Source organism: Drosophila suzukii, chromosome 3 (genome assembly GCF_043229965.1).
Source record: "Drosophila suzukii chromosome 3, CBGP_Dsuzu_IsoJpt1.0, whole genome shotgun sequence".
Taxonomy (NCBI): Eukaryota; Metazoa; Arthropoda; class Insecta; order Diptera; family Drosophilidae; genus Drosophila; species Drosophila suzukii.
In genome coordinates, this window is record NC_092082.1 from 14,633,304 (window position 1) to 14,657,069 (window position 23,766).

The window sequence follows — 23,766 nt, forward strand, 5'->3', positions numbered from 1 at the left end:
TGAAATAGTTTTTGACATCCAAAATATAGAAATAACTGCAATCCCATCTGGTGATAATCGAGGACGATAAAGATTTTACAAGAAGAGCTTGTACCGCACCAAGAAATATACCCGATTTGGCTTAAAGTAAGGTATTTATTGTGGTATGCGAATAAAGTCAGGCTCAGATCTCTAAGCCGCCTTGGGGTTCCGAACTTGGCCGGCGAAGAGCAACAGACCGGTTGCCTTCTCCACGATCATGTATTGGAAGGGTTTGTTCAGCAGGAACTTGGGTGGCGTGGCCTTGTTGATCAGCGAAGCCTCCGTGACAGCACCTGCCGTGGTTCCCTGCTCGTCCACGATGATCTTGGTGGAGTGGACGACTAGCTTGGCGAACAATCCGGCCGACATCCGGGTTAGGTTAGCGGCATTCTCGTCGAATAGATCTCGAATGCCCATCTAAGTATAGAAAATAAGTTTAATATAAATATGTTAAATTCTGGTTATATTCTAATTAAACATTTTAAAACTAATAATAATGGATTGTTTAAATTGTAACTTTAAGTAACTTTTTGGTAACGAAAAAACTTTTTCTAATCGAAAGAAAAAAGATGCAAGCAATTCACCCACCTTTATAAGGATTCCCTTGAGTGTAAAGTCTGTGGTAGTCATGAACCTAGGCATCATGACCTCTACTTCGTTGTCCTCGGAGGCTCTCTCCCTGAAAGCCGCCAGCCGCTGAAGGATAGGTCGCAATCCCAGGGTCTTCAGATTGTTGGCCACATCATTTAACTTGAACCCGCGTTTGGGCAGAACCACGAGCATCGCTAGTCTGTTCTGGGTTCCATAGGGAAGCTCCAGGACATAGCCATCCAGACCCTCTATGTTGGAGACGTAAGCGAAGTTCGCTTCCTGCACCATCATGGGTATCTTGCCGATAACCTCGCCGCTCTCGCTGTAAAAGGGCTCATCTCTAGTCAGAGTCTTGTTAAATGGAAACTGGAATCGAAAGAGATATATCAAGGAATTTGAGGAACAAGTAATGGCAATGTCCCACCTTCCACTGTCCCTTGAAGTAGAGTGAAGAGAGCAGGAACATCTTGGCTCCATATATATCCTGTGGCAGAATGGTATATGGAATGAGACCTCGGGTGGTGCGATTCGTGGCCTCGTTGATCTGTATCACCGATTCGGGGCTATAGAAGTCCACTTCCACGGGCTGCACATTGTAGTTCTGGATGGCATTCCGGTAGTCATTCTTGATGGGATAATCCTTGCCGGTGTAAATGGCCTGCAGGGTGGCCACTTCAATGGTGGGAGTGGTCGTACTTAAGGGGACAAAAGAAGCACCGAAATTAATAAATATTAAGTCCCTTTGACTTTGATAACTCACTTGAGGAAGGAGCTCCACACCTTGTAGGCTCCGCGCAGCTTTTCGTCCTCAACATTGATACGCAGTACTTGACGCAACTGGTTGTAGGTCTCTCCTTCGGATCCTTCGTAGAGAAGCACCAGGAGTGACCACACGGAGAAGGGCGATATCATGAAGTCCCTGTTGGCCTTCTCCACTTCGATGGATATGCGCTGCAGGAGATCGAGCGCAAAGTCCTGGACTCCCTGCGAGATGCTGACCAGGACATCTTCGTCAAAGTTGCTCCGCACGGCCTGGATGTGGCTGACTCCCTTCTGAAAAGCCTCGGGAGCTGTGAAGGCGGTCAGTGGATTTCCCACGGAGAGCTGAAGAGGAGCTTGGCCATTTTGAGACTGGGCTGAGCACAGAAAGGTGGCCCCCAAAAGCAAAGGGATCCAAACCATCAGGCGATCTGCAATTTAAGGGATCTGTTATAGCGATTTTCATTTTGCACACACTTATCACTGATAACGTTTTAAGATTGATTCTACACAGTACTAAAAAATTATTGTTATTATATAATTAATTTGAAATTGTTTAATTTTGCCTTAAAAATAAATAGTAATGTTAACTGTAACTTAGTTGCAATTCGAAATATATAACTTTTAACTGCGGGTTGTTTATATATTTTTGAAAGCCAACCTTTGACTAGTCATTTAAATTCAATATTATTATATTAATAATACTCTACTTTTTTTTCTTTAATTATTTAAATAAATTTAAATTTCCAATTCCTTGATACAACTACACATGATCCTATTTCCGGATTATTGAAATCTAATAACACTATAAAAATACTCTGGTGAGTTGTTTATTTCCATATGCGTAAACAATGAGCATTTTCCAACTGATAGCGTTGATCCGCTGACGACCTTATAAACATGTATGTACGTAATATATATACTCATGTTTGCACTGTAGACACGACTACTTGTAAAATATTAAATTAGCGTATTGATTGACTTTAAAACTAACTTGTACTGGGAAATATACCATAATTACTTGTTGATTAACTTTACCTGGTATTTTGAGCATTTTGTGGCTGGAGAAAAGAGTTCGTTTGAGCCTCGGTTATCAGACTTTTGAGAGCAAAGGCTTTTAATATTTTGTTATTATAGATTGTGCACACGAATTGAATCACACTTTTGCGTAAGCATGTGGGTGTGCATCAATTATTGAGAGGTTTTTTACTCTTTATTGATGTATTTTGGGGTTTTTCGATGTCGGTATTTCAGAGTGACAAAGCGACGTTTATATAGACACTTTTGTTGTTGGTTGGTTGGATTCGTAAAACCGGAATGCACTGGGAATTCCACAGATATACAAATACACGGTCAGCAGGAGGGTATACATATAGGTGGTGCTCACGTATTGGTTTTGCGTTTATATAATTCTATTTATTTATTTTAAATTCTGGACTAAGCCACTGGTGGTTTTGCGAAGAACTCGTTGGGAGACCCAAAGTACCCCGATCCCCACAATAAAGTGAACCTAACGCACGGACATTGGCTGAATGACTGAGAGATCGCTCCATCGACCCTCCAGAGCATTGATATTGATATGGTCATCTCATCCCATCGTCATCGCCCGGAGAGCCCGACTCTGAATCACAGACCCCAATCGGTTCAGACTCAGGTTCGGCAAGAAAGAGCGAGAGAAATGAGATAATTATATTGGCAGGCCTTTGTTTGTTGCTCTTGACAATGACGTTCGCAAAAGTATCTCAGTTCGCACGGTCAGGTGGAAATACTACTGGATTGCAGCTGATCCGTTGACCACATTGAGATGGAAACTGGTTGACATCTCGGGTTAACCCCAGTCATTTATCAAATTGACATAAACGCTGTACAGCTTAGTTTCCTACCGCAAACACAGTGACATTTCAACCTAATTAAGAATTTCTAATATAATAATCAAGTTCAAAATAACAGATTGACTTGTAAAATAATGTTATTAAAAATAATAACAGCCTAGGTAATGCTGTTTGATACCGATAACTTAATTTTTTTTCACTCGATTGTCTAATAATAGCTCTTTAAGATTTTGTTATTACTTTTAAAATATTTTTTTTCATTACCATCTAATCAAATAATACTATGTTTCAACGGCACAGGTGCAAACTATGCTATGAAAGATATTTCCTACAAGGATGTGTAAATACATGTTGCTAGAATAGAAAGACAATGAATGTGACTGGATTGGTTGTGCGTATATTGACAAAAATCGTTGGATACGAAGACAGGATGACAGGATTAATCCAAGCATGTAACTTTATTAAAGTATTTTAATTGGAAATATCTATGGCAATGCTTGCATAGAGGCATTACTTAGATCTTTGCATTGGTATTAATTAAATGTGTTGTGGATTTGAGTTGTGGTGTGTATTTCCTGGATATATTCATTCAATAAATTGATATTTTTGTTTCGGCCTCAGCGCCCGAGTAATCTTCGCAGCTCCGTCGTTATTTTATTTATTGGATTATAACTTGCATCGTACATTGTTATAGGAAGTTGATCTACTAAACATTTTTAAAATTTTGCGAGATGGAATTATCTATAAATGTGACCCTCAAGTATTTATTAGAATTCCGTTTTTTTCGTTTGGATATTTTTATAGGGGTAATTGTTAATGTGTATATGGACATATATTTTATTTATAGGTTGTGTATTTGCGTACAATCTAAAACTGTGTTTTAATTTTTTCTGTGCAATCAATGAAATTATAATTGTTTTGAAATTCATGATCACTCACTACCAGGGACTCTTTAGTTAATCACGAAATAATCTAACACATTACACGTATAGAATGAAAGTTATTATTATTTTATAGTAGTATGGATACGGATTTCTATAGGGATATTACGCATCCAAATAAAACAGCAGCTAGCTTACTGATTGGCTACTTACACAAATAACAAGAGTAACGCAAAAACAGACAAACATAACACCTCTAATCACTCCGTATTGGAAATAATATTACTGAATCGGATAGCACGTAATAACGCAAGATGAACAGTGGCCTCTGCTGTTTTTTCATTCGTTGCATAAGCGTTAATTTAAACTCTAGAACATGGGTATATGGACTATTCAGTAAGTTCAATTCACGCGATTAAGCAGGCTGTTTTGGGTGCTCTCAGGTTTAGCAATGCAACACGTTTAATTAATTTCCATTTAGTTATATATAGGTAGATTAATATCCGAACCGAATAAAGCATTTAATAAATGTGTACGCGATTTCATCAGAAATTGTAATTGATTATTTTATCGCAGATCTGGATCCTCGTCCGCAGCCTTCTTGATGCGCAGTAAGATGGTGGTGTACCACTGATCCAACCGCGAGATGCTGTCGTAGTCCTTGACGGCCTCTGTGAATCCCTCGATGTTCTGTTCCTCGAGATGCTCGCACAACACCTGTAATTAAATAAGAACTCCATTAGTAATTGAAAACAATTAATAGTTGATGAGTTCTGCCCCTATTCTAGGGAACTCGACTATGCAAAGAATTCGAAACGTAATTAAAACCCACCTTGATGAGCTTGAACTCCCGTGAGTCCTGGAATGCTGGGTACTGCTGCGCATACTTCTCAATGGCATGCTGGGCGTTCAGAAGGTCAACACTCAGGTGACAGAGGGCGGCCCTGAAGAAGTACTCCTTGGCACTGTACTTGAGCAGAGAGCTCTCCAGCGAGGAGGCGGCCACCTGCTCGTATATGGATATTGCTTTTTCGTAGTCTTCCAGTTGGGCAGCGTACTGGGCCACCTTAAGCATGCACTTGTTGGCCGAACTGACTGACTCCTCGCCCTTAAAGTAATCAGCTGCCTGTTCGTAGTGCTGAATAGACTTGGCCTGGACAAAATAAAATCGCAAGTAAGTACATAATCTATCTATTGAATTAAGCCAGAACTCACCAGAGTATTAGGATCACTTTCGTACATTTCAGCGATGCTCTGGTGATGCTTGGCGGCCATTGTGAAGCGACCCATGTCCGTGTAGATGTCGATGGACTTCATCAGGCAGTTGACGGCGCACTCAACGTCCACCTTTTTGTAGCAGTTGGAGGCGTCAACGTAGCAGGTTCCGGCATCGTGCCGACTTCCAGCCCGGGCATGCAGCGTGGCCGCCTCGCAAAAGCACTCGCCGGCCTTTGTCCAGTTCTTGGACATCTTGAACATGTTGCCAGCCCGCTGGTAGCACTCAATGGCGTCCTCCACCTTGTTGGAGCCCCTGAAATTGTGGAAATCAGTTAGTTTTCACTCCTTACTTTTACCTTTATTGGTTAGTATTATTTTTTATGTTTTTAGAAAAGAAATCCCATTAAATAGTCCTAAAGGAACAATCGTTTAAAAGTTTAAGAGCGCAATTTCAAAACATTTTAAATGTTTAAATTTCTGAACATTTTTTTATAGTAAAAGTAAATTAGTAAAAATTTCTCCAATCGATAATCACTTTAGGTTAAATATTTTAATGGAACTCCGCCTATTTCTACTAATTAACGATCTAAATAAATAATTTATTAATCGAATTCTGGAAAGTTATGACAAATAGTTCGATATCTTTTGATGGTTAAACTTTTAAATACCATGAATCATCAAAACCTGTATGAAAATAAGCTCATGCGTAAATTTTGTATTAAACAATGACAAAACATATGTTTATGGTATATAGGGCCCGCTTATCAATACATTGCATTACATCTGCATTGTAATACATGTCTCAAACTTATCATCAGTTCGATTCGCACTTTTGCGTTATTCAGTTTCTGGGTGGAGGCGTAGTATACATCTATACGTATACGTATTATCGTGAGTAGGTATATTGTATAGTGAGTATAATGGAATGGGAACTGCTGAAGAAACCCTTCGTCACTGTATAGTATAGTATCTGAAGGAACTGAGGATGTAAAAATGGAAAGCCTAACCATAGACATAGAGCAATTTCCCCACTCCCCATTGCGAAATATCGTTTGTACGAACCCGAATAGAGATCCCAGAAAACCCTTCTGTTGGGTCAACTTCTTCTCCGCCTCGGCCATCAGCTGGAGCGCCTTCTGTTCGTTGTCACCCATGTCGAGGATTTATGTCCGCCTCGGCACTAATTGCATTTAAATATTAAGACTTATTCGGCCTTTCAGCGAGTGTGTACGTATTGGGAACTTTTTTCGAGAAAATAAAATCAATAAGCTGATTAGAGTGACCAAATCACTCGTGCCAGTATTACCATCGCCTGCCGCAGTCGAAATGACATGTACAAGTGTTGTAAAATGCCAATGCTGTAACGGCTTTGCAGTTCAAACTTCTTATCAAATGTTTTACACTTAACATTTAAATCACATTTAATATAAGTCAAGAAATCAATCTTTTTATTTCCAGATATTTTATTAAATAGGCTTCTTCGATTAAAAGCAATTACAAATTGTATCTTATCACGAACGGCATTTCCGCCCAATACTTATCAAAAATGAATTGTCCTGTAAAGCACTTTCACGCCTTGCATACGGATTAAAACATCTATTAAGCTTAGGTTCATAATGTATCCAGCATTTAATTGGCGATATCAGTCAACTGGGTAATTGTGGATTTCGCGGAACACGATTGCTTATTTTAAACATTTAATTTTACTTCTTTATAAATTTATTAAGTGATCGTGTACGAAAACCGTGAAACAGACATATCTACGTATATTTGATGGATTGATTGCCCAACATTGATTATGAATAATACTTAATCAGTAGATGAAGGGGAAAGGAGAAAACAAATAAACTCTAAAACATAGAACAATCAAATCAATTTAAACAGAAACTACAATTTTTTAAAATGCATGGGAGAGGATTCGTTTGGGGCTATATGTAAAGTTGGCCAGGGCATTCGTGGTTGATTAGCTTAAACTAACTTTCGGCCTTAAAATGTAGTGGCCTGGCTACAATTAGATGAACATCTTCTCCAGCATTTTCCTAAGTTTCTCCTGGGCGTAGCGGATCTTCTGATACAAGTCTTTAGACACGCCATTCTCCACGATGGTCGAGAATCGGTAGGTGCGGAAATTCTTCTCGTGGTCCATATAGGTTATGGCACTCATACGTGGGCAGAGGATGAGCTTCATGTGGTCCGAGAAGTTGAGCTAAGGGGGCGGACAGTGATTAGTTATCTAATATATATTCCAATGGTTTGGGACTTTACCTGCACGGATCCGTTGGTCAGATGCATGACCACGGCACACGTTGTACGGAACCAGGAGTGCAAATGCGGCATACGCGAGATCTGATCGCTTTCGATATTCACATTGTTGGCGCCTGCCTTTACCAAATGCTCGATCATGTAGCGCTTGAAGTAGGACAGCAACTTCATCTTCTTGTCGAGCGACTTGCAGTAATCTGTGGTGGTCATGTAAGACTCCTTGCCGTCCTTGTCGATGAAGTGCACGTTGATTTGGTTGGGCAGCAGAATCAGCTTCGTAGTGTCGTTGAACATTACGCCAATGCCCTCATCGCAGAGCTGGTAACCAAAGCCGTATTTGTCGCTGTAGTCCACCCACTTGGATATCCAGAAGAGCGGTTGTGCTGCCGGATCGGTGTTCTCGTCGCCCAGATTGCCTTGCAAAATACGCGGCTAAATTGGGATAACATTAAGGCATAAGAAAACATTTTGTAAGTTAATTAAGCAATAAAGCAATACCTTGCCGTTAATGAGATTGGTGAGCTGCTGGTGCAGGCTCTCAATATCGCTGCGATAGTCCTCGCTGTGGCGGCACACCTGGGCCGAGGCGGTGATGGCGTCGTGCAGATTGGCCTTGAGGAAGGTCGACTCCAGACGGGTGTCGTCGGGCCTGATGCCATTCATCTCCATCAGCGGCTTGCGGTGCGCCGAGTCCTCGATGGTGTCGTTGCTGCCGATACGCGGCGCCATCGTCAGACAAGAGACGGGCAAGAACATGGGCACCTTGGAGCCCTTAAGGAACTCAAAGTTCAGCAGCTGTCCAATCGCCGGGCGGCTCTCCGGATTCGGCTGCAGCATGGCAATAACCATGTCTGCCGCCGGCTTCCTTAAGTAGCTGGGCACGCGGTACTCGCACTTCTTGATCTTCGAGTAGGTGTCCTTCAGAGTCTTGGTCTCGAACGGTGGCTGGCCCACCAGCAGTGTGTACATGACGCAGCCAATCGACCAGATGTCCACCTCAAAGGAGTGTCCTTTCTTGGTGAGGATCTCCGGGGCAATGTAGTTGGGCGTGCCGCACAAGGTCTTCTTTCGCTCGCCCTCATACTCGATCCGCGTGGCCAGACCGAAATCTCCGATTTTCACGTGCAACAAGTCATTGAGAAAGAGGTTTCCCAGCTTCAAATCACGATGGATGATGCGGTTATCGTGCAAGTACTTTACGCCCTGGATGATCTGGTAAATGTAGTAGCGGCACTCGAACTCCGTGATACTTTTCCTACGCTTGTGCAGCTCCATCATGGACTGCAAATCGAAGAGGTTAGTCATTGAAGTATTTTTGCAGGGAAGGTCCCCAATCGAAGCTCACTCTTTTCTTGCACAGCTCCAGCACAATGTAGATGTTCTGCACATCCTCAAAGTAGCTGTGGAACTTGACAATGTTCGGATGGTTAAGGCTGCGGTGAATGGTTATCTCCTGGGCGGTCTTTTCCTTCTGATTGTGCTTGATCATCAGCTTCTTGGAGACGATTTTGCCAGCAAAGACATCGTCGGTCTCCACATCTATTATCTCGTAGCATTTTGCAAAGCCGCCCTTGTAAAATATAGGAATATATAAAGTATGTAATTGGTTAAAAAAAAATTTTTTTTAAGGTCATTTTTAATGGGCATAGCTAACTCTTTGTTAAATTATAATGGACACTCTTTAAAAAATGTGCATTGTATAAAAACGGAGAAAAACATGGCCTAAACGTCTTAAATTAATAGAACACGCTGTAATATAATAGGAAACACACAAATAGGGTGAATATCCGCTGGAGGTTAGACATATGAAAGTCATACGATTTGAAGAATATTGCTAAATTTTTTATTGTTTGTATAAATATTGTACGCGATAAAAAATGTGCACATATTTGTAAACTTTTTTTAACTAGTGGAACTTATGTTAAAATTTAATACATAGTACACATATTAAGTTAATACATTTGTAATAGAAACACATGTTTGACTTGAGCCTAGGAAAACAGAACAAGGACAACATTTGGTTAACACAAGAATTGGATGATATATTGGGCCACTTTATATTTGCTGAGTTATGTATTATAGTGAAAATTTTCACAATCTCAAAGAAGTCGCGCCAAAATACAAAAAAACTGAACAACTGGCTGGCAACTGCACGCACACACACTCGCACGCACATTCCAACACACAGGCTCTCCCGCTCTCTTTCTCCTTTAAAGCAACAAAAACAACAGGGAGCAACAAAGATGAAGAAGGAGCATAAAGGAAAAAGGAACCAAAAACCCGGGCTGTCGATATGAAGATGGATGTGCGTGAGGGTATCGGTATGTTTTCCAGGACTTATCCGCATGCGCATCCGGACATTCGCACATCCGCACTCACCTTGCCGAAGAACCGCATGCGCTTGTAGGTTTTGCGCTGGTTGGAATCGAAAAGACGATCCGGAATATCCGTGCTCTTGTCCTCGGGCTTCGCGGCCATCTTGATCTCCTTCTTCGGACTGCCTCTTTTGCACTGGTGTTCGCCTGGAGTAGCGAAAAATCCTGGTTTTTCGGCTGAACTGGACGAGTTACCACGAACGATCGGTTAAGAAGGCCACAAAAACGGAGATCCACACAATTGACAAAAGATGCGGCGGTCAATTTTCGATTTTGACCATTCGAGCATTCGATTTTGACCGGACAACGCGCCGAAACCGTTCGATTTTTAAATGCCAATGAATTGGGCGACAAGCGTCGGCCGAATAGTATGCCCGTTTTGCCGGCTATCGCACACTTTCTGGTATGTATCGAAGTTATTTGCGGTATTCTATCACCAGTGCTGTTAAACACTTTTTCCAGCCGTTATTTGTTTGAATTTGTCGAGCGGCATTTATTAAAAAAAAATAAAATTTCGGTTTTTTTTGACGCAATTAAATATTGTTCACTTCAGCCGTTAATCTTTTGAATGTGTTTAACTGCTTATATAAAGATATAATCCAAATTTATATTTTAATTTTATCTTTTTTTAGTTTCAAAGTTTCTTACATAATTATTGTGAATGTTCTATATTAAATAGAAGAGTTGTTAGAAGCCTGTCAGGACTTTAGACATCTGTTTTTGAAAAATATTAAAAGCAGTTTGTTTTTGTGACATAATAATACCACCCTTTTGCAAACTAAATTAAAAATAATAAAGCATAGTGAGATATCTTCACTTAATAATTTTATTAAATAGTCCCCAAATGTTTTGTTTTTTCTACATTGATTTAATAACGACTACAAATTCCCCAGTATTGGTGTTGAATTTCGTTGAGATTTTGACTATGCTTGCTGATATCTTGAAGGGGTCGCTTGAGTTCAATTGTATGTTCTAGATTAGGTCTATTGGGGATCTCTTGGTTATTGCCATCGTTTCATTTTCTGGGTTTACTTTTTACAAGCTGCCCCCATTTTGGCTCTTGTTGCTGTTCTTTTTCTTGTTTCTCATTTTCTTTTCGTTTTTTTTGTTTTTCAATGGGAGGCCTTAAAAGTAGAAAAATGTGGTTTTAGTTTTTAGTTGTCGTTAATACATAAATTATTACATTAAATATATTATCAATAGTTTAGTTTCATAGTTGGTTGCTTTGCCAGTGTACGCAGTCTCTCCAAAATGCCTTGTGTTTCTGTGTGGGTGAGTGTGTGGTTGTGTTTGTGGTCGTGGGTGTGGATGTGAGTGTCCTGTGGTTGTGTCTTATATATCCGCCGATCTCATCTTATCCGCATTCCCATCGCATCCCATATCTCCTCCTCCGCGAACTCCTCCGCACTGAGCTCCCAAAGTTGAACTAGAAATAGGCGACTCGGTACAGCTTCTCTCAGCTAGACCCGGAAGTCGAGGTGACCTGGCTCCGCTGCAGGCGCAGCCATTCCACAAACTCATCCAGCATGACGGGCCCTGTAAAGAGTTTTAAATTAATTAATTTTTAGTATTTCATAATCTTAGTATTCTCTATCAGTAATTTCTTGTCCAAACTCTAGTACTCACTTTAATTTAACAACTTTTTTGTTTTATAATAATCATATAACACTTTAAAATAATAAAATTCCTATTCTGATACGCTAACTTTTATCCAAAACTATGTTTATTTCAAATATAATTAAATTGTGATATAGTTTATTATTTATTTGTTGTAAATAATATATTTTTCACTTTTTCTGATTAATAGTAATTCAAGTTCGAAACTGAGTAATTTAAAATATAAATTAAAGTAGTCCTGCTACTGACAAATACTTTTGACTTTATATTACTTACATGCCCCGTCAATATCGTAATTTGATAAATCAATGCAGATGGTGCGCGAGAACTCTAGAATATTACACCACTGATCCTTGTTGATCGCCTTGTACTTCGACTGCTCCAGAAACTGTGCGAACTGCGGATACAGAGGCCAGTGTTTGCCCAGAAGGAGTTGGAGCATGGCTTTGGCAGTGACAATATCCATACACCGTTGATCCGAGTCCTACAATTGAGGAAATGCCTATTAATCACAGATCATAGATCATAATAAATACCCAACCAACCTTGGCAAAGTCGTAGGCGTATCTGTAGATGCTTTTAAAGGAGTTGGGATCGTTGAGTATGCTGCGCAGATAGTCCAGTTTCACAACCATTTTCGCTGCCGAATCGCAGTCCAGTTCTGTGAGGCCCTTCAGCCACTCCTGCTGGCTAAAGAAGCCCATCTGGGTGGCGCCCATTTTGTAGGCCAGCACCAGCATCACAATGTTCTCAGGCTCCACGCCGATATCCTCGCAGAATTTCTCCATGCCATCGGGACCTGAAGAATCAGATAGTTACATAAGTATTTTTGGGGCCAATAAATAAATAAAATCTCACAGATATATCTAGAATTTAGTTTGCATAAGGTATCAAGGTAAAAGACCTTGATATTTTTAAACAAAATTCATTAAAATTCATTAATTCCGATGAGATTTAGTAATAAATTCAACTCACCTAATGTCTCTGGTTCATCTGGAGTGGTGTATTCCTGGAACCATGTCAAACAACGTTTTTGACTGAAGCCATCCTCCGCTCTTATATGGCGTCTGCGGAATAGAAACAACAAGTTTTTGACTTAATCAATGGGGTTCAATGATTCAATCAATGTGCACACACTCTGCCATCTAATTATATGGAATTTACTGCACTGTTTTTGCTTTCACCACGTATACACCAGAGTTTTAATCGAATCTGTCGCTAATGCCGTGTGGCCTCTTTTGTTTATTTTATTCGACTTGCCTCTCCTCTGCGGTTTTTTTTTTTGAGTATTGGCCCCTAAAAATAGCGATAGTAAACATGGCAGAGCAGAGACAAGACGAGGCCAATGCCAAGAACGGGGGCCCACAGGGAAGCAAAGAAAATAATGCCAACCCAGATATGACAAATCGAAATAGGAAAACCAAAGGCTGTCGAACTTGTATGTTCTTTAGGGAGAGAGTGTGGCATTGCCTCCATTAGATGCAATATGAATGATCGTAAAATTTTGATTGGTTTCATTTTTTTCACAGGTAGAAACTCTAGTGTTTTCCTATTAAAAACATTATTATTAAATTGAACTTCCCACAGTAAATACAATAACCTTGTAAGTAGTTACTATTAGTTTTGTTTGGATAAACTTTTTTCATTAAAAAATGTTTCTTTTCAAGTCTAGGGCAAATTTTTAAATAGTATAGTATAGTTTTACAAAGATTCGACATTCTCAATTAATGGTAAATGGGTTAAGAATAGTCTTGTATCATTCAAACGGAAATTAAGTGACGTTCCATTGATGCCAACATGTACATGTGGTTAGTTTGAATTATGAGTATGTTTAACTTTTGATTCGTGAAAATACTTAGACAGACCAGTGTATATTGAAACGATTTATAAAAGATTCATAAAAGCAATTAATACCATAATAACAATAAATAGAAAAACCCATTTTTGAAAAAAAACAAATTTAAACGTTCTTTGTTTGCCTAAAAAATTTTAATTACGTGTTTGCTTCTTATGTTATCAAGTTGTTTCCTTGCGTTCCGTATCCACATTTAGTTGTTACAATTTTATATATACATCACAATTAATTTAAAAATGGTTATCTATGTAATTCAGTTATCCCCATTCTATACAACACCCATAATGATCTGTAAGGTTTTTTCCACAGTGCACTTACATACATACAAATATACCCACATCTCCTCCAGCGTCCTATAATCAGCGACTGCGCAGGCAAAAAGCGAGAGTGAAATCCTGTCGTAGGATAAGGGAAGAGTGAGTTGGGAGTGGGGCAGTTGTAGTGGGTGGATTCGAGGAGATAGCAGGACAGTGCGATTTTATTTGGGCCGCAGTTGTGCGCAGGACCCGAAACAGGAAACACGTCGTAGTTGCGTCGAGCGGAGACTGCAGCGTAAAATAGTCATTTGAATTGGCCACAAGGTGCACAAGGATTTGCTAGAGAAAATGAAACTGTCCGGCTTTAGGCAGTCCTTGTCCAGGGTCCAAGGATTGGGCAATGGTATCAATGGAACATTGATTTGCTCAGCGCTCCTAGCACTTTTGGGTGAGTAGTAGAGACATTCGGTGGACAGGGGATGTTGGATTCTTAGGTGGTGGTGGGAGCACCGAAAATCGATACTGTCGAGGACGGTTGTGTGACACACTGACTGAAAAATGAACAAAGCTATCTGTGGGACAACCTGTGAAACCTTTTCTAACCACTCCTTTTCAGTGACCGCCGCCCAGGGATTGCAGGTTGGTGTCTTTACCACGAAGACACCGCGGGTCAGCAAGTACACAACCAAGTCGCCATCGGTAAGCCAAGTAACCAAGGGTATTCCCTCTTCTCTGTCATGGCTAATGATTGAATCTCTTGTAGGCCTCCTCCATGAACCACGATGCCACCGCCTCTCTGTATCGATTTAATGCCACCAATGGCATTACCTGCATCCTGATGCAGGTGGACGGGCTTATAAGCATCAAGTACCGGAACAAGCTGAACGAGGATGTGGAGGCCGATCTGTATATGCCGGACGATCCCCAGCTGAGTGGCGAGTGCGTCGAGTCCAACATGGAGATTCTCACCATGGACTTTAAGGGTTTCCGGCTGTCCATGACATTTAAAAAGGTGCGTGGGTTGGGCAGTAACCAGTGATGGCAAAGGTTTCACTTGCTGGTGTTTTATAAGAGGTCAAAATAGAAATTTATTTTCTCATAAAAAATTCAATTCGAAAAATCGATAATTGAGATATAACAACATAGGTAAATGGTCAATTCAATTAACACCTGATTGCTCCCTAGGCACAATCAAGTATTGAGTATGTATTGCAACCAATTACGACAGCAAGTACAACGGAAAAGTATCTAGAAACCACACACTAGAAAGTTTCCATCACTGGTTAAGGTCAGAGGTTGTGAAAGGTTATTTATCGACTAATATTTGAACTTTAACCCACAGTCGTCTGGGGGCGAGGGCTGGTACATCAACCTATTTGAACTGACCTACTCATCCTCCAACTGGCTGTTCGAGCACCCGGATCGCCCCAACTTGGATGTGAAGCTTACTTCACCCGCCCAGACGCCCATGTATTTCCCCACGCCGGTGGGAAAATCCTATGTGTGCGACAAGGAGCAGACTGTGATCATGTACGCCCCGCACGATTCCGGCGACCAGTCGGGGCACATAGCCAAGTTATATCTGCGCGATATGCACATGCAGAGCTTCATGTTCAAGGACAGCGGCAAGTGGGGCCCGTCCTTTCACTGCAGTGCCACTGGATCCTATCGCGATGAGACGGCGCCTTTGGCCGTGGGTACTGCCCTCGCCATTGCCGTACTGCTGACCATTTCCGGATACGGTGGTTGGAGGTAATACTTCTACAAATACTCCCACTAAGCCTAGCTGTTCTAACGAGTGTTTCCCCATAGGTACTTTAAAATCAAGAAGGTCCAATACGGTTCCATGGAGTGAGCAGAGAAGACCCAAGTGGAAAGTGAAGCGTTCGTTTTCGTTCAACTATTTGATCATATCGTTGTCTACACATATCCCCCACGTTTGTTGGATCTATTGCAATCCTGTAGTCCTATTTTTAAACTTTAAGAGTCAAAATTAAGCGTTGTCCCCCGGCAAATAATGAGATTAACATTTACGAGAGATTATCGAAATCAACTAAAGATACATATATGAGAAATGCAAATGTCTTCCATATTGTTAATGTATAAAATAATAGCACACCATATATGATTATTAAATGTTAATATATATCATTATTAACCAGGAACTATTATTTACCAGGCAAACTAATATTAGCGAGAGACCAAAGTTGGCATCGTGGACGTCATATCAAAACTTATACACATGTTTCAGCATTTTTAACGAAACATCTATACTGAATACTCGCTTTTTTATGACACATTGTTAAACAAAATCTCCTGCACCTCCTATTAAACATTCATTATCTCTTAATCCATTCAAAACTTTGCCAATTGAAATATTGAAAGATGTGCGTGTGGGGAAGCATATAGGAACTTTAAATGCTTTTGTTTATAATAAGTATTAATGAGTTTAATTAAAGTGGAAATAAATAATGATGCCTGCTGAAAACAAGGGATTTTAATTTTTGGCAAACATTAATATGGAGTGTTATTTTTGCACGAGAAGAATATCATCGTACATCACTTCTGAACTTCCATTACTAATAAAAGCATCAATAACACAATTTAAATTAAACTGAGTAAGTACAAATATGAATTATTTTCTAGTCATTGTCAGAAACTAATTTTCATTTATACAAAAAATTGGGTTTGTCTAATCTTTTTATGATAAGTCCATCGTAATAAATCAGCAAAACTACTACTATAAATTTCCAATTAGTCATCTATTAGAAGTCAAGAATCTCTAATTATTTGAACTAAATATTTGAAATATGAATAATCTCTTCTAATAATATATTGAACACTCATTAAACTAAACAAACTATACACACATTTTTTTTTACAATTTCTGCTAAATTGGTTAATGACTTTCGGAAAATGTGTTTTTTTGTGCTTATAATCCTGAATGTTTCTATAAGCCATTTCCACGAACTGATATGAATAATACAAATTTTGTATTTTAAAGATGGATACTCCTTTTGTAATTTCCTGGCCCAATTGGTTTTTTGAAATAAGTGGTAAGTGGGTTGCTTGGTAATCAAATCTTGATGAAGTTGTAAATAAGAAAATTGCATCAAATGCCATGAATGATTTTGTAACAGCTGCGACCTATCTTCAGTTTTTTTTGTTTTATCCTAATTTGAAAAGCGTCAATGTATACGGCATCGAAATGGCAGAGGAGTCTCTATGTCGGAAATCAGATGCTTTGCCCCGAAACAGATGATACAACACCGAAGGCCCTTTGTTCTTGTTCCTGTTTTCCGCACTCACCTGCTGCTCTGTTGTGTGGGTATGCTGGTGTAGCTGGTTCGGGCCCTCTTCGGTTGACCATGATCCATGTTGTCACTAATAGTATCTGCAGCTCGGCGTTTTCCCCGTGGCATGACTTATTGTGATGTGATTTCCCCGAGTCTGTCCGTTCCGTCCGTCGAAATTGAGTTTTGCTGTGGGTTGTGGGTGTCACATATATAGATTTTTTTTGTAATTGGGCAGGTGACTTGGGATGCACTTACCACACTGTGTTTCCCGATAAGACCAGTTTACTATTGCTCCAAAGTGTTTAACTGTGGGGTAGGAAAGGTTCCGATTAATAGGGTTTTTAATCACTTGCTCGTACGCTATTTTTAGGGGAGTTTTCTGGCAGGCCGACCGAGCGACCACCCCCGAATCGCGGATGCAGCGCAGAGGTTCTACGGGATGCACAGGACATTGGGTTTGGGGGGATACATATAGTGGATATAGTATATGTTTAATACACCTCTATATGTGTGTACCACAGATGGACGTTTGTACTCGGCAGCCGTGTGGTGTACATATGTTTTACTACACAAGAGAACGAAATACCGGCTGCTGGAAGGGCCTCGGACTCGGTTCGGGACTGGGACTACGGGTCTGCGGACCGAGGTGTACGGGCGCAGTGGGGGATTGGTCCGTGGTCGGCCTCCGGGTCCCACAGTCAGCAGCTGATACGACCGACCGACCGTCTGGCCTGCGCGTGCTCGCTTTTCTGCGTCGAACGTCGCCACGCCGATTGGTTAAATTCACGGCTGTCCCTTTCAACGATGTCGGGTTGAAGTGTACTCGACCGGACGTTCCCGGTTTTAGGTCTACACCCGCAAGTTGAGCAGAAAAATCGCTTTAATTTTTACCATATTTTTCAAAATCAATGTAATGTATAATTTCTTGGCGTCAATTAGAGCTGGGATAACCACTAGCGATAGTATCGGCTAATCGAATTCTTGAGGGTGCGCAGTCCTATCGGAGCTCTATCCTCGATAGTAATCGGTTCCTATATGCTCTGGCTCACGAAAGTTAACAACACTAGTGTTTAAAGGGTTGTTGCAGGCCCTTTATTTAGAAAATATTGTTTGTTTATGTATACTTCAAAAAGACTTAAAATTCAAATAGGTAGAAATAAATTGATCAATATTTACATATACCAACTTCCTTTTAATTTTTATTAGCTCAACTTAGACGATACTATCGGCTGGAACCTAGCCATCGGTTGTGCCACCACTGGCTAGACAGCTCTATCTTCAGAAAAATCAATTTTTGTAAACACGATGATGGCAGACAAAAGAGGATCCCTTGGGCCGTAGTATAAGATCTATATCCACCATGCCGAGTTCGTACTTGTTCGCCGCCAGCAGCGAAGGGCGCGTCTACACGCTGTCCACCAACTCCGGAGCTTGGCGGGAACTTCCCTATCTTGGATTGGAGTTCAAGAAGATCTGCGCTGTGCCCAACTTTCTGTGGGCTATTGGCGGCGACCGACAGGTGTACGTGCATGTCCACGGTCTGGACGTGCCCATTCGGATACGGGAGGAGTCCTACGAAAACGAGCGCTGGCTGCCCATCGAGGGATTCTCGAAGACACTTCTCCCCACTGACCGGTACAGGTACTCCTCCGCCGATGGAAGCGTGGAACGCGGTGTGGACAAGATCCGACTGCCCTCGATGGCCTGGCAGTGGGATGGCGACTGGCACCTCGACCTGGAGCTCGATGGGCAGCCCTTGCCCGAGGATGGTTGGATGTATGCTCTGGACTTTCCGGCCACGTATTCGGCCAAGAAGTCCTGGAACTCCTATGTGCGACGTCGCAAGTGGGTGAGATATAGGAGGTATGCCGCGCTAAATAGTTGGTGCGCCGTAGCTCCACTGCACAAGGATCCCACGCAGGAGCCATTTATTGATGTGGCTATCGGCGGCACCTGTGTTCCCAACGCACCTGCCGGTACTCTGTGCGTCTGGGCCATCACCGCCCACGGCAGGGCCATGTTTCGCACGGGGGTGTCTAAAACATCACCCGAGGGACTCCGTTGGACAGCTGTGGCCACTCCAACGGGCAGCGAACTGTCGCAGATCAGCGTGGGACCCACGGGCTTGGTCTGGGCGGTTCTGTATAACGGACGTGTCATCGTCCGCACTGGTGTAACTCGAGACAACCTTGTCGGAGATTCCTGGCTGGATGTCAAGACCCCGGTGACCACCTGTAGCTTGCGCATCGTTCACGTTTCCGTGGGAACGGATGCTGTTTGGTGTGTGACCAACGATTATCATGCCTGGTTCAGAAGAGGCATTAAGGGCGAGGCAGCTGGCATAAGCGAAGACTCGGCTATTGGCAAGGGCTGGGTGGAAATGGTGGGAAACATTTCCATGGTCTCCGTGGCCGCCAACGATCAGGTAAGCAGCTCTTTGAATAACACCAGTCTTTTAAATTATAAACATATTCTTCTGCAGGTCTTTGCCGTTGGAGCCGCCGACCGTTGTTTATACCACCGCTCTGGGGTGACCTCTGCCGATCCTACGGGTAAAAAGTGGCGCTTGATTCAGTGCCCCATGCAAATCAGCCGCACTTCCAGCTCTCTATCCATTGTCTCCCGCAAAAGTGGTGGCAGCAGTTCAACCCCAGGCTCAAAGCATCAGAGCTTCTCAAATTTGTACTCAAAGGAAAAGGAAAAGGGCGTCGTGGAGACGTGTGCTGTCATAGAAACTGTGCTTAACAGTTCTACAGGCTCCTTCTCCAGCAATGGAGGCCCACCTGGTGTTCTCAAGAACGAGCGTTGGAAACTCAGTGCCGATTCACCGCCGACTATAGGAAGTTTGAACCTGAACGATCGTCACAAGCACCGAACTGCGGCTCTGCGAGAGACTTCACATGCCTCCAGTGCTCCCGCGGCGGATGTAGTGGAGATTACCGGAAAGTTTGAGACACAGCTGAAGAATCCGAGGGCCTGGTCGCCCGTGCGAAGTGTTGGGTCTGTTGTGGGCACCGAAGCACATCCCGAGAGCGATTCGACAGTCTTCGAATCGGACTCTACGCACCACGGATCGGATGTGTTTCTGGGCGAGGATGACGACCATACGGGGTCCCAGTTCTGGACAGAATGCGGCATTCTGTGGAGCTGTGTCGCACCGGGTGCGGTGACCGTGGATGCCAGCAACATGCCCAATTGGTTTAACGAGCAGATTAGCGATAGTAAAGTGGATGTCAATGCCAATTGGCGGAAGGATATTCTAAGCAAACTACAGCGTCGGCAGGACAAACTGGCCAAGCTGCAGACTGTGGCCAAGTTCGAGAAGGCAGTGGAGCTATCTTCTTGGGTGAAATCGGCGGACGCTCGCTACCAGCGACCTGGAGGGGAATTCGAGGATTGCATCATCGAACTTGAGTGGGTAAGCAGCGGCAGTGGATCGAGTGGGAGCGAGGCCTCGCGATCGGGCGATTCTGGCACTTTTACAGTGCTCAGTCCGGATGGAGCAGCCACGAAAATTCAGTTCCCGCTGTCAGACATCACCTGTGTACAGTGCTGCAGCGAAGCAGGAGCACCGCGGATCGCCATCCATGCACCTCATCTGCCTGTTAACTGCTCGCCCGTGAAGCTGCAGTTCTCTAGCGATTCGGAGATGGAGGACTGGCTGTCCCACCTGTCGTCCGTGTGCAGCCAGATCAACACGCTGGTGGGCAAACCGGCTAGCAATGCCATCTGGCTGACCAGTGAACTGGGCGATGTGTTTGTTTTCGATGCTGCTAACATGAAGGCGCAGCAGACAGCCGAACCCGGTGAGGGATATGTGGAGAAGATGGACGTTTCGACATGCGAAACTCCCTATTACAATACTCTCTACAATGGGTAAGTGGGTTGAGTGACGTACCTGTTCGTCTACTTACGTAAGGATGTCAAAAAAGTTAGTACGTTAAATGTTGCTTCCTTTTGTTTAATGTAGACAAACGGATTTTAAATCGGCTGTTTATGCTAACGAAGATGGTTCTAGATTTCTTTTTAATACTTACCCTTAAATTTGCTTAACAGAATGCCATGTGGAACTGAACTAGAGATATCTGGCTGTGTGTACGATGACGCTGACCAGATACGCTTTGACCTGCAATCGCATTCCACAGTAAAAGTTCAACCGCATCGTGTAGAAAAGCATCGTGTAATTGCTTTGCATCTAAATCCTCGTTTTAACGAACGCACTACCGTGTTAAACTCGATGAAGGAGTCCGAGTGGCTAGACGAGATTCGCAATGATAAAATGGCATTCGCTCCGGGTGCTACTTTCACTTTGAAAATTAGGTAAGAATACGAAAAACAAAATTGAAAATAAATATAAAATAGGTTTTGTATATCCTTGTAGAGCCCTGCAGGACCACTACTTGATGATCGTGAACAACGCCGTCTACACCGATTACAAGTACCGCATCGATCCGGAGAGCGTGACCAGGCTTTACGTGAGCGGTCGAATTAAGCTCTTCAATGTGCTGTACCGATGCCCCTCAGTGATTGTCTCTCTGGAGCGGATGCACTGGCGTCAAATGGGCGGCCACATTAAGAGGATTTTCAACAGCGGTGTGGACGTAGTATGGGGCATCTCTTGTGACAACACAGGCTGGGTTTACAACGGCGGTTGGGGCGGTATGTTCCTAAAGGGTCTAGAGGGCTCCGGCAAGATTAACCCAATGATTGACACGCACACCTACTACGTATACGAGAACCAGCGCTGGAATCCAATTAGTGGTTTCACTGCCAAGAGTCTGCCCACGGATCGGCACATGTGGAGTGATGCCACTGGACGGCAGAAGCGCAGCAAGGAGCACACTAAGCTGCTGTCTACCCACTGCGAATGGATATCCGATTGGGCCATTGACTACAACATTCCTGGGGGCGCGGACAAGGAGGGCTGGCAATATGCCATCGACTTTCCCGCCAACTACCATGCCCACAAGAAGCTCACCGATTGCGTGCGCCGGCGCAGATGGATGAAGCGGTGCCGCCTCAGCAGCAGCGGACCCTGGCAGGAGCTGAGTCAATCCAAGATCCTTGATGCCGCTCTGCAGGTATGGACTTCTTTAATATTGATCTTATTCTTCTTATTCTTAACTATGTTCCTTCCAGGTGTTGGACGATGATGGGGATAGTTTGGCAAGTGAGGGGAACACGTCGGTTGCCGCTTGGGCCGTCGCCTCCAATGGAGATGTCTTGATTCGACACGGGGTGTGCAGCCTCAATCCTCGTGGCGATGCTTGGGAACACATCACCAGCGACCAGCCGCTTGTCGGGATCAGCGTTGGCCCCTCGGGTCAGGTTTGGACTGTGGCCCGCAACGGGATGGTGTTCTTCCGGTATGGCATCAGCAAGCAGAATCCTTGCGGGGATGCCTGGCAGCAGGTGGAGGCTCCTGCGGGCGTTACCTTCAAGGCGATTAGCGTGGGTCGCGCTGGGATCTGGGCGCTGGACAACCAGCAGCGTTTGGCTGTGCGAAAGGAGATCTCAAGGACTTTCCCAGAAGGTTCTCACTGGCAGTTTCTGCCCAATGCCGCCAATGTGCCGCCCCATACGGAGCAGCACTGTGGCTTCCGGTCGGTGTCCGTCGGTTCCGAGGTGTGGGCCATTTCCCTCAATGGCATCATCTGCAGGCGCTGCGGTATTACAAAGGAAAACCCTGCTGGCGTTGGATGGAACCTTGGCATTGCGGTAAATTATATCAACACTATCCTTGGAATACATTCTAAATTTTCATTTACCCCTTTTTAATTTAAGGGCCAGTGGCAAAATGTCTCAGTCGAAGGATATATATAAAGGTGTTGATTTCCATATTTGGGCATTCCTATATACTTTACGGTCGTTCCGGTCTGTTGTATGTATGCATATTTATAAGCTTATTCGATTATGCCAACGCTGATTCCAAAGTACGTATTTAAAGTCATGTTTTTCCCTATACATATTCAAATTGTATTATGTGTGTACCTATATTTATTTGTACCGTGCAAAAAGTTTCACAAATATTTTTGAAATATTATATCCGTTACTCGTAGAGTATAAAACAGATTGGTAGAAGGAAACTTTTTCGATCCTATAATTTAAATTCATGATCAGGATGTATAGCTGAGTCGATTTAGACATGTCCGTTTGTCTGTTCGTATGGACGTCGAGATCTCTGTAACTATAAGAGCTAGGATATTGGGATTAAACACGCTTATTCCATTAATGCCCATGCAGCACAAGTTTATTTATTAAAAGCGTATTTATTCTGAAATTAGTCAACAGAGTAACGGGTATTTGATGGTCGGGGAGCTTGACTATGGTGTTCCTCCTTGTTTTAAGTTAATTTATTTGATCAAAAACATGTTTACAATGTTTAGCTTAACAATAATAATAATAAAAGTATTTATGTCACAAAAGATGGTAATTGTTTTTAATGAAGGTCAAAGCTCGCGTTCCACGTGCCCCGTTAATGAAACGGGCATTATAATTGTAATCCTGAACTTAACAGTTTTTTATTTGGTATTTCCACATTTCATTCTTTTAATTACTCCCCAATAAAAACAGCACCCATGATACCGCCGCTAAGTTAACACATTTAAATAAATGTGGAATATACATTTTGTATGAGGCCCATTAAGTTCTTAAATTACAAAATAACTTGAGCCCGAAAATGAAACCATTTACCCTTTGTCGTTTCTTATCTTTAAATTTAAGTTAAAGTTTTTCCACACTTTGTGGTCAATTTTTAACTAAACGATATTATAATACGAAATACGATATTACGATATTATAT

General features: G+C 42.5%; 6 protein-coding genes across 9 annotated transcripts; 2 read left to right on the forward strand and 4 right to left on the reverse strand.

The window, feature by feature from the left end:
• Positions 1-115: 115 nt before the first annotated feature.
• Positions 116-2,915, reverse strand: LOC108005889 (serine protease inhibitor 77Ba). Its single transcript, XM_017069279.4, has 5 exons — positions 2,410-2,915; positions 1,373-1,802; positions 1,037-1,307; positions 610-978; positions 116-438 (listed from the first exon to the last, which is right to left on the reverse strand). Exons 1-5 carry the CDS (start codon positions 2,423-2,425, stop codon positions 172-174), a joined length of 1,353 nt encoding a protein of 450 aa, XP_016924768.4. The 5' UTR covers positions 2,426-2,915; the 3' UTR covers positions 116-171.
• A 1,608-nt stretch (positions 2,916-4,523) lies between these two features.
• alphaSnap (Alpha-soluble NSF attachment protein) lies at positions 4,524-6,599 on the reverse strand. The gene is made up of 4 exons (XM_036816007.3): positions 6,365-6,599; positions 5,300-5,615; positions 4,917-5,237; positions 4,524-4,801 (listed from the first exon to the last, which is right to left on the reverse strand). The coding sequence occupies exons 1-4, from the start codon at positions 6,454-6,456 to the stop codon at positions 4,652-4,654; spliced, it is 879 nt and encodes a 292-aa protein (XP_036671902.1). The 5' UTR covers positions 6,457-6,599; the 3' UTR covers positions 4,524-4,651.
• A 308-nt stretch (positions 6,600-6,907) lies between these two features.
• On the reverse strand, positions 6,908-10,275 carry polo (Serine/threonine-protein kinase polo). Its single transcript, XM_036816005.3, has 5 exons — positions 9,944-10,275; positions 8,910-9,134; positions 8,063-8,845; positions 7,568-7,996; positions 6,908-7,508 (listed from the first exon to the last, which is right to left on the reverse strand). Exons 1-5 carry the CDS (start codon positions 10,040-10,042, stop codon positions 7,314-7,316), a joined length of 1,731 nt encoding a protein of 576 aa, XP_036671900.1. The 5' UTR covers positions 10,043-10,275; the 3' UTR covers positions 6,908-7,313.
• A 472-nt stretch (positions 10,276-10,747) lies between these two features.
• On the reverse strand, positions 10,748-17,962 carry SCCRO4 (DCN1-like protein SCCRO4). 4 transcript variants are annotated; one of them, XR_011604325.1, is made up of 8 exons: positions 17,856-17,962; positions 17,220-17,270; positions 16,978-17,150; positions 12,532-12,623; positions 12,102-12,355; positions 11,833-12,040; positions 11,123-11,475; positions 10,748-11,063 (listed from the first exon to the last, which is right to left on the reverse strand). XR_011604325.1 is itself a non-coding variant. In XM_017069221.4 (7 exons), the coding sequence occupies exons 3-7, from the start codon at positions 17,088-17,090 to the stop codon at positions 11,396-11,398; spliced, it is 747 nt and encodes a 248-aa protein (XP_016924710.1). In that variant the 5' UTR covers positions 17,091-17,150; positions 17,220-17,270; positions 17,856-17,962; the 3' UTR covers positions 10,748-11,395. The 4 variants fall into 4 exon arrangements, 3 of the variants coding, with proteins under 3 accessions (XP_016924710.1, XP_016924711.1, XP_016924713.1); XM_017069221.4 differs by having other exon boundaries at positions 10,748-11,475; XM_017069222.4 differs by lacking the exon at positions 17,856-17,962 and adding an exon at positions 17,551-17,622 and having other exon boundaries at positions 10,748-11,475.
• LOC108005852 (lysosome-associated membrane glycoprotein 5) lies at positions 13,886-15,826 on the forward strand. The gene is made up of 5 exons (XM_017069220.4): positions 13,886-14,116; positions 14,285-14,367; positions 14,432-14,680; positions 15,011-15,420; positions 15,481-15,826. Exons 1-5 carry the CDS (start codon positions 14,017-14,019, stop codon positions 15,521-15,523), a joined length of 885 nt encoding a protein of 294 aa, XP_016924709.1. The 5' UTR covers positions 13,886-14,016; the 3' UTR covers positions 15,524-15,826.
• Positions 17,963-18,218: 256 nt separating the features above from the next.
• Positions 18,219-23,389, forward strand: Pex23 (peroxin 23). The gene is made up of 6 exons (XM_017069281.4): positions 18,219-19,389; positions 19,447-20,840; positions 21,021-21,284; positions 21,346-22,045; positions 22,104-22,682; positions 22,749-23,389. The coding sequence occupies exons 1-6, from the start codon at positions 18,325-18,327 to the stop codon at positions 22,785-22,787; spliced, it is 4,041 nt and encodes a 1,346-aa protein (XP_016924770.3). The 5' UTR covers positions 18,219-18,324; the 3' UTR covers positions 22,788-23,389.
• Positions 23,390-23,766: the final 377 nt, after the last annotated feature.

Bases quoted from the DNA above. Each gene is read 5' to 3' on its own strand.
- LOC108005889 (XM_017069279.4), bottom strand. The intron at 979-1,036 runs GTGGGACATTGC...TTTCGATTCCAG, and splicing joins ACTTCAAGGGACAGTGGAAG to TTTCCATTTAACAAGACTCT. The intron at 439-609 runs GTGGGTGAATTG...TTCTATACTTAG, and splicing joins TCAAGGGAATCCTTATAAAG to ATGGGCATTCGAGATCTATT.
- alphaSnap (XM_036816007.3), bottom strand. From the start codon at position 6,456: ATGGGTGACAACGAACAGAAGGCGCTCCAGCTGATGGCCGAGGCGGAG. The intron at 5,616-6,364 runs GTTCGTACAAAC...CCACAATTTCAG, and splicing joins TTTCTGGGATCTCTATTCGG to GGGCTCCAACAAGGTGGAGG. The intron at 5,238-5,299 runs GTGAGTTCTGGC...TATTTTGTCCAG, and splicing joins AAAGTGATCCTAATACTCTG to GCCAAGTCTATTCAGCACTA.
- polo (XM_036816005.3), bottom strand. From the start codon at position 10,042: ATGGCCGCGAAGCCCGAGGACAAGAGCACGGATATTCCGGATCGTCTT. The intron at 9,135-9,943 runs GTGAGTGCGGAT...ATATTTTACAAG, and splicing joins GCATGCGGTTCTTCGGCAAG to GGCGGCTTTGCAAAATGCTA. The intron at 7,997-8,062 runs GTATTGCTTTAT...ATCCCAATTTAG, and splicing joins CCAATCTCATTAACGGCAAG to CCGCGTATTTTGCAAGGCAA.
- LOC108005852 (XM_017069220.4), top strand. From the start codon at position 14,017: ATGAAACTGTCCGGCTTTAGGCAGTCCTTGTCCAGGGTCCAAGGATTG. The intron at 14,117-14,284 runs GTGAGTAGTAGA...ACTCCTTTTCAG, and splicing joins AGCGCTCCTAGCACTTTTGG to TGACCGCCGCCCAGGGATTG. The intron at 15,421-15,480 runs GTAATACTTCTA...GTTTCCCCATAG, and splicing joins TCCGGATACGGTGGTTGGAG to GTACTTTAAAATCAAGAAGG.
- SCCRO4 (XM_017069221.4), bottom strand. From the start codon at position 17,090: ATGCCACGGGGAAAACGCCGAGCTGCAGATACTATTAGTGACAACATG. The intron at 12,356-12,531 runs GTGAGTTGAATT...CTGATTCTTCAG, and splicing joins AGATGAACCAGAGACATTAG to GTCCCGATGGCATGGAGAAA. The intron at 12,041-12,101 runs GTTGGTTGGGTA...CCTCAATTGTAG, and splicing joins ACGCCTACGACTTTGCCAAG to GACTCGGATCAACGGTGTAT.
- Pex23 (XM_017069281.4), top strand. From the start codon at position 18,325: ATGCCGAGTTCGTACTTGTTCGCCGCCAGCAGCGAAGGGCGCGTCTAC. The intron at 20,841-21,020 runs GTAAGTGGGTTG...TTTGCTTAACAG, and splicing joins TACAATACTCTCTACAATGG to AATGCCATGTGGAACTGAAC. The intron at 22,683-22,748 runs GTAAATTATATC...TTTTAATTTAAG, and splicing joins GATGGAACCTTGGCATTGCG to GGCCAGTGGCAAAATGTCTC.